General features: G+C 45.7%; 1 protein-coding gene across 1 annotated transcript in view; it reads right to left on the minus strand.

Annotated features, from left to right (window-relative positions):
• Positions 1–7,729: 7,729 nt before the first annotated feature.
• Positions 7,730–8,899, minus strand: part of NIPAL2 (NIPA like domain containing 2) — a 72,225-nt gene continuing 71,055 nt past the window's right edge. The window contains exon 11 of the mRNA XM_007457160.1: positions 7,730–7,842. Within this exon, the coding sequence (XP_007457222.1) occupies positions 7,730–7,842 (113 nt within the window). The remainder of the gene's footprint in view (positions 7,843–8,899) is intronic.

Below are 8,899 nucleotides of genomic sequence, written 5' to 3' on the forward strand. Positions count from 1 at the left end.
ATGGCAACAAGGGAGGAAAAAAAACTCCTCACTTTCAGTGTTCTTTGGAGGGGGCTCCGTGCCCAGATGTCCAGCAGGGCCCCTGGCCCGGGCTGAGAGCAGCAGTGCTGAGTAAACAGGAAACGCCAGGAATCTATTTTTATTTGGTGCTGTCTTTACTTTCCCTCGTTTCAGTGGAAAATGAGTCTGCATTCCGCAGACTTCTGAGTGCCCAACAAATAGAAGCAGAGACAGTGCCAAGGCTAAGGTTCCTCTGCCGCTGGTTTGGACCCGGTTCTCCTTTGCGGCGACCTTGGAAGGCTCGGCCTGGCAGGAAGCAGGTGGTTTGCTTTAGAGAAGACCCGCGGGAGGCAGAGGAGAGCGCCTGCGCCCGTGACAGGCTTCTGTCCTCTCTGCAGCAGCCTGCTTCCCGTCAGCCGCTGACAAGGGTCTGCCCCGCTCCTGGCCGGACACCATCTCCGGGGCTGACAGCGGAGGAGGCCACGCCACCGGGAGAGGATGGCCGTGGCCGCGAGGTCTGTGAGGACCCCCGAACTGTTCCTGGAGGCAGAGCGAACTTGGCCTAGGGGTACGGCCAGATACGGGGCTGCGGTGGGCTGGGGGGTGTGCTGGGCCGGGGGTGGGTGGTGCATTGCGGGGTTCTGCCCTAAGGCCCACCTGCTCAGATCTGCAGGCCCTGGAGACAGAGTCGAGGAATTAGGTATTTAAAGGGCTCTTTCGTGGTTGAGCTCCCTGGTTTTTTCCCTTATCATGTGACTGGGGGTGACTGATCTCTCTCTCCACGTTGAGACGGCTTCACGTGTGTCTCCAGCTCCCCACGGCATCCCTTTCTTCAGCCCCTCTCTCACTCAGCAGACGCCTCGGACATCCTTAAATCACCACGTTTCAGGATTACTACACCTTTAAAAAAACAACAGGGGGAGCTTCCCTGTGGCGCAGTGGTTAAGAATCCGCCTGCCGATGCAGGGGACACGGGTTCGATCCCTGGTCCGGGAAGATCCCACATGCCACGGAACAGCTGAGCCCGTGCGCCACAACTCCTGAGCCTGCGCTCTAGAGCCTGCGAGCCGCAACTACTGAGCCCATGTGCCACAACTACTGAAGCCCATGTGCCTAGAGCCCGTGCTCTGCAACAAGAGAAGCCACCGCAGTGAGAAGCCCGCGCACCGCAACGAACAGTCCCCATTCTCCGCAACTAGAGAAAAGCCCGCGCGCAGCAACGAAGACCCAGCGCAGCCAAAAATAGATAAATAAAAACAAAAAACAAAGTTATGATGTCATCAAGCCTGGGATCTACCAGGGACTTCAGGTCATTTTCTTGGGCCCACCTTCTTCTGCCTCCTGTCCGAAGACTCCCATTGAACGGGTCTGCATTATGATTTGAATACTCGAAAGAATGTCCTCTTGGTTTTCACGAAGCATTTCTCCAGTGGGCTCATCCTTTCCCTTTCTGTGCCAGCAGCTCCATCTAACGCATGTCTTTTGGAAACTCAATGAGCCCTGGGAAAGTCAGGTTCTGGTGGTGGCCGGGCACAGATGTGCTCTGCAGCCAGCTGGGAAGGGCTTGGCTGGTGTGTAACTGTGCTCATGAGCGGAGGTGAGCCTCAACACACCTGGGCCTTCCCGACACAGGCCTGCGCCTTGGCTTTCTCTTGGTCAGCCCCTCTTGAGTCTCTGCTTCTCTTGCAGGATCTGCTTACTTGCCTTCCTCTGCTAGCAGATTTGGCTTTTAGCTCTTTTACTCCACGATTCCCTCTCCCCTATAACTTTAATTTACTAATAACCGGGGCTTGCTCATGGCCCTTAGGTGTCATTCTACCTTCACACCTTTCTAGGGAGCCTTCCAGCTTCAGCTCCCACTCCTAACTCCTTGGCTTTCTCCACGTCTCCCAATTCAGGTTCTGGAGGGCGCAGCTCTGGTTGACACGGCTCATCCTCCTCTGGGCACAGCTTTTGTGCCCACAGGCCATCTCAGTGGTCACTGTCTAGCCTACGACCCTGCTGCACTTGGTCATTTCTCATAGGACCTGAGGTGCCACAAACGCAAAACATGAATTTGATCATTATTTCTTGAATGTTTATTATGCCATCTGATATCACTCGTGAATGACTAAGAAAGATACAGGGGAAATGTCTTTAAATTCTGATAGGTGAGCTTTTGAAAAGACACCGACGATGTCCTTAGGTCCACCCCACACCCCCAGAAATGAAGTTAGTGCCATCAATTTACTTCTCAAATCAAGTCCAGATTCTCACGTCTCTATCAGAGCTGGCCCCTCAAGGCCTTCTGAGCTGCCTTTCTAGTCCTATCAATCTGTCTTCCTCTTCATGTGACCCGCGTTCCAGATGTTTCCCAAGCTTGCTTTGAGCTATTCAGCTTCTCTTTTGCTCACAGGTTTTCCTCTAATGTCCGAATTCTATACGTGCCTCAAAGGCCAGCTCAATACCTGTGTTCCTTTCCTGTGGTTGTCCCAACAAATTACCAGTGGGTGGCTTAAAACAACAGAAGTATATTCCCACAGTTCTAGAGGCCGGAACTGAAGTCCAGGTGTCAGCAGGGCTGTGCTCCCTTCAAAGGCTCCAGGGGAGAATACTTCCTCACCTCCTCCGGTTTCTGGAGGCTCTGAGCGTTCCTTGGCTTGTGGCTTCACGCTGTACGCTCTGTCTCTGTCTTCATGTGGCTTTCTCCTTTGGGTGTTTGTGTCTTTTCTGTTTCTTACAAGGATGCTCGTCTTTAGATTTAGGGACCACCCAGGTAATCTGGGATGATATCATCTCAAAATTCTTAATTTAATTACATCTGCAAAGATCCTTTCCTCAAGTAAGCTCACATTCATAGGTTCTAGGAGTTAGGAGGTGGACGTATCTTTTTGGGGTTGGGGGCCCCATTTGATCCACTACAATCCCCAATTCCCTTGAAGACTGTCACCTAGCCAAAAGTGACCCTTCTCCCTTTTGGGCTCCCATGCCCTTTATTCGAGACTCTTAAGGCCCTTTGACATTCTACTGTGCGGTTTAGATATTTTGGTACTAGTGGTAAGAGTGTGGGTTGCAGAGGTGTCCCAGCTCTGCCACCTGCCAGCTGAATGGCACTTGTCAAGTTATCTAACTCCTCTTGCCAGCGTCAGGACGCAGTGAGGCGCCTGGGGTACACAATTTAAGGGGGCCCTTATTCACAGGGCCTGCAAGTGCAGGGTTGGCCCTCTCTCTACCATGAGGGTGAGATTCCCATGAGCTTCCTTACATTTTGTGCCATAGGTGCCTCTCTTGTCTTACCCTAGTCCCTGCCCTGCCTCTTGCCCTGGTTTTTAAATCTGTAAAGTAGAGATAGTGACCTCCCTGAGAGAGAGAGAGAGAGAGAGAGAGAGAGAGATTATAAGGACTAAATGAACGGCAGAAGTAAAAGACTTACACAGTAAGGGCTCAACAGATGAAAGCTATCGGTTCTCTGACCAGACAGTAAGTTCCTGAAGAGCTAGTCTTCATGTCTAATTTGTTTTTATATTTCTAATAACTTTAAACATATTACATTGAAAATAGTATGTGATCAATTATGTTTGAGTACATTAATGCGTATTTGCTGTTGAGGCATGTGGTAATTGGGTTAGTGTCTATAACCAGGCAGGCAATTCAAGCTTCAAGTCCCTAGATCAAAAGTTCCTGAACTGATTCATTTCCTTTAGTTTAGCATTTAGAAGATTTAGGTGAGGTGCTTTGGACAGAAGGAGTAGAGCCCAAGACTCAGAAAATTTTCGAGGCTGGTTTTCAAATTAGAACCATGAAGGAAGAGGCTCCAAAAGCAGGATGCGTGCATGCTGGAAGGATTAGCTTGCGTCTGGATAGCAGCAGCTCAAATGTGCAAAGTGGCTTGTGTCCATGCATGCTGGTCCTTCAGGAATGGACGGGCTCCTTCTCCGTTATGCATTTGCCAGCTCCCTGGGAAGCAGATTCTTTCCTGGAACACGGAGACTATCTTGCATCTTGCCTGGAACTCTGTGAAACTCCAGCTGCGTGCACCCCAAAACACCACATTTATTTGATATTGGGATTGATATTCCCCTTTTACATTGCGGTTGGGACTCATTAACTCTCAATAAGGACCGACACTGAAGGCGGAGTTTCCTCCCTTTGTAGCCAAAAAAAAAAAAAAATGTTTCCTTGGATGGGCCACAGCTCCTGTAACTGATTTGCTCTCCTGGCACAGGACAGCATGTTGTGTGGTACCCTGAGGCTGGTGAGAAAGGGGAGAGACTCAAGAATTCCTGGGTGGGAAGGTTCTTCCCTGCATTTACCACAATTACTAAAACACTACATTTAATAGCCCAAGACTGGTCTATATTTGCATGGAAACCACATATATGTGGAATTTTATTTTTTTACTTCAAGATGTGGCCATAATAAGAGCCAGACGGTTGATGGGTCTAACAATTAGAAGCAGCTTCTAAATTCCCCACACAGTCATGTTGGGTTCAATTCTGAGATCTTGTTCTAAAAGTTCAAACTGTGTGGTGTTTATCTAGCAACCTCACTAAAGCACTCATATTGGCTGGTGCCAGACATGTGCATTAGGTTTGCAGTTGCCCAGTTCAGGGACTGCTCTATAACCAGCCTTGGAATTTAAATAAAGCAGTCTGGAAGGGTGTTGGAAAGGTTCATTTTAATAACTGGTTATATTTACGTCCATAATATCACTATTAAATTGGCAAGCGGGAGGCAGCCTTCGGTGTGGCCGAGTGTATATAGTCACCACCCCTGGATGAGCCGTGTGCTTTGAAACAAGGAGCATAAGGAGGTTCTTGGCTTCAGGAATTTGGCTCAATGCTTCTATCCATTTGAGCCATGTCCACCATTGCACCTGCTTCTTCTGGAGCCAGACTTACACATTATCACCATTATTCTTCAATAGCACTGAAATTGCACTAATCTATGAAATCTGTCTCTTCCCTTTCTTTCTCTGCCACAAACTTGAATCTCCAGGAGCTTGTGGGAATGGGTTGGGGGGTTGAAAACTACATTCTGGAATCACTGCTTGAGACGTTTTTTTATTATATTTTTTTCAAGTGATTCTGGTGACGAAAGTAGTATAGTTACAGGGTAAGCAAGCACTTAAACTGATAACAATCAGATGGTAAGGACCTCTGCTTTAATCTGCTACATGAGAGGTAACTGCTACTCATTTCTGAGGCAATTATCCACTTAAGAGTGTGGGATTGGAGAGGCCCTTCTGATACAGTTAGTGGTGCTCATAAAAGAACTGCTACCTTCAACAGAGAAGAATTTGGGCACCAATGATGAACTCATTGCTTTCATTTGTATCTTACGTAAACAACAAGATCCTAATGTAAATATCAAGACACGGCTAACGCTCCCATTGTATCCAGTTTGTTTTTTAAACTCTTGAATGCCCAAGAAATAAGGAAGAAGCAGCATGGCAAGGGCAGAGGGGTCTAGACCAAGGGTTGGAACACTATAGCCCACCAACTGGCCACCTCCTTCTGTAAATAAAATTTTACTGACACCAGCCACGTTCATTTGTTTATATACTGTCTATGGCTGCTTTCATGCTACAATGGCAGAGTTGAGTGGTTGCCACAGACACTGTATGGCCAACAAACCCCCAAATATTTACTCTCTGTGTCGTTACAGGAAGAGTTTGCAGACCCCCTGGTCTAGACAGTCAGATGAGTCAAGTGTTGGCTAAAGGTCCCCAACTCACAATGCCAAGAGAAGGACAGGGTTGGCTTTGGTTGTTGTCGTGCAGTGTGTAATTTAAAAAATCTTTACAAGTCAGTACAAGTAAATCTCCTATTCACCTTACTTTGGAGACGCAATATGGAAAGTAAAATTAGGTCTGAATATATTTTATGTGTTACCTAAACTCCTGAAGCATTGCTGGATTGTGCAAATGTGCATGTCAATGTCATTTCTTACAACTTTTAAAAGATGCAAATGTTGGCGACCACTAAAGTATTGGCATCATGCTTGTCTCTGTGCAAAATTCTACAACGTGCAAAACCACGTGCTATAGCTATAAATATAGTCCCACTTCAAGTAAAACTCTTCTGTCTAATTACTTCCCAAATCTTTGAAACCAGTTTTAAGAGTCACCAGAAATCTGTAGTTTAAGACACCAGACACATTTCTTAGCTGAGCCTTCCAATGCCAACATGTTGGACCAAGTTCAGTAAAACATGCCATAAATTATATGACTATGTTATTTGAATTAATGGGATACTTTCCACAATGGCAGGAATTGTTACCAGGAGTTCAAAAGCCAGACATGGGCTCTAGGTTATTATTCATACATTGGTGATGGATTTGAATCTCACCTTTGTGGGCCAGTTTGGTTGGTCTGGTCAGGAATGCAGGTCATGACAAAGAACAAAGATAAAAGACCCAAAGCAGTTAAGACTATAGTTTCAATAGTTCTGAGTTAAACAACCAAACAAATGCAAGACAATTAGCTGGAATAATATTGGACTGGCCTGTCAGAAGTGATCTGAAGGTTTTGAAATGTCATTAAGGATGGGGCTTATTATTTGGTGTTGGTGATCATGAAAGCTAGCTCTTTTCTTCTCATTTAAATATTAGGAGATCATAAATAATAACAGATATGATTATGGACTCTACCTGCAAATGTACCTTAGTAGCTATGTCACCATGGCAGCGGAAGAGCCATTCAGGGTATGGTAGCACCTGAGTTTCCTCCCTTGACTTAGGTTGGACCCCCTTGGCTCTGTTCTATGTCTACAGATTTAAAAAGGCTGAAATCCAGTTCTCTAATCATAACTGTTCTTTTACCTAGAAGAATTTTATTCTAAAGCTTGAAGTAATGCCTTGAGGAAGAAACAGAGTGTTAGTGAAAATATCACTAAGAATTTAAATATGATCTTTGAGACGTGTTCAAAGTTAAAACATAAAAACCCACTTGATAAATTATAAGATCTCAACAAATAAAGGCATAGTATATGAAGTTTGTCTTCAGTTTCAATTCAAGTATAATAGGATCATACAGCTGAAGAAAACGTCACCATTCTATTACATTTTTATTTAAAAAATTGGTACTAATTCTTAAATTTTTCCTTTCTTAAGCTTAAAAAAGTCCACCAGTCAAGGTCTTTTGATTTCGGTATACCCCATCATAGAATGGGGTGTAAATTCTAATTTAAAGACACCCTTAATTTTCAAAGGATATTTGTGATAGGCCTAGTTTTCAGAAAAGATGATTCACCACTCAATTTGGGAATAGGAAGGTGAAATGTTTTGGGGGAGGTTCATAAAAGATGTCTCAGGAAAAATGAAGGCTCTCAAACCTTTGGTTTAGGAGCGAGGTGGTGGGGCTAAAGTGTCCCTTTAAAACAAAGCAACTGACCTTGCAAGCTGTATGGGAAAAGCAACCGATGTGTTCTGCAGCCAAATCGTGAACGCACATTTTTGTGTGACATTCCTGCTTGGGCAGCCAGGCTCTAATTAAGATCTAGCCAGTTCGATGATCACTAGGGAGAGGTCCAGGGTGTGGGGAACACTTCAAATCACATTCCATGAAAACATTAGACTGTCAAAGCTTAGTAAGGCCCTGATAGTCCATAGACATGGAGGTGGGGTAAAGGACTCTGAAACAAATGGGAGCACATGTCAGCATAAAATAGCTGCTGACACAAATTGAACATGTGCAATTTTTTAAAAGGTGGTATCGAATAACAGGCCAGCAGCCATCCCTCTCGGCATTTCAGACCTCTTTCTTCTCTCCACTTGGGCTCTTTGTGGAGTCACTTCCATCAGGCAAAGTTCCATAGGATAAGCCGTTTGAATCTGGTTGTATTTTGTCCAATGTTTGTTTCCCTGTGGAGATAATAATCACAAAGAATCTTTTGAGCTCTTTCAGAAGAATAAGTCTTAATAATTTCTCCTCTATCTAGGCCACATTTTATTCCCTTTAAAAAATACTAGGTGGTCACCCTCTAAATAGAAGAGATAAACGTCAAGGAAGAAAGGCCCACAGAACTCCACGCCCCTTGATGTGTCATCATTGCTGTCCACATGACCGAGCTGTCTCCCACCCAGGGTCTACCATGCTGAGCACGGAAATCAGGTTGGACCAGTCAGGAGATTAACAGTGCACTCATCTCCAAACCTCTCTCCCCAGTGTTCTGTCTCCTTGTTCATGTTTAGTCTAATGCATATAACAACAGAGAAAAACAGTCTTTCATAGTGGCTTCTAAAGCTGTTACTGATCCTATGTACGGGGCTGTGTGAAATGAAAAATAGAGTTAAAAAGAAGTAAACTTTATTCCCTACCAAAGAACCCCTAACCATACAAGGCATCTGTAACACACACCCTTGCCATGAATGCCAACTCTTGCTCTAAATGCTCTTAGCTGATAAGATGGCTCGAATGGGAAAGAGAACACAGAACTCATAGGGCCATATTTTCTCAGTCGTGGGGATGAGGCTTTGATGGATTTTGCTTCAAAGGCTTGGTCCTAGCAGAATGGTGGAGGAAGCTGTGAGAACATCACTGCTCTTTGTCTAGAAACCTATAGGTCAGCCCAGATCCCTAGCAAAACTGGAGGTTGGTGGGGGCGGTGAGCAGGGGAGGAGGTGGGGACACTGCAGCCCGTTTCCTTTGTTCTGGTTATGGCTTGTGTTGTCTACGTGACAGGAGCTAGTTATTCTCGGTGAGGGTGGAGAGCTGGGGCAGCGATGCATCCACTCTGGATGAATGAGGTAAGGAAGAGGGGAAGAAACTCGTGTTTAGGTGACCGAGAAGAACGTCTCTCTTGGCCCTACAGTGCACAGGCCACCTCCGTCTGAGCACCTGACTTTCTGGCCTTAGATGTTCCCTCAAAGGCTCTCCAAGCAACAAGGGTCTGTTCTTGCCACTCCTACTCCTTTCCCT

Source organism: Lipotes vexillifer, unplaced genomic scaffold (genome assembly GCF_000442215.2).
Source record: "Lipotes vexillifer unplaced genomic scaffold, Lipotes_vexillifer_v1.1 scaffold376, whole genome shotgun sequence".
Lineage (NCBI taxonomy): Eukaryota > Metazoa > Chordata > Mammalia > Artiodactyla > Lipotidae > Lipotes > Lipotes vexillifer.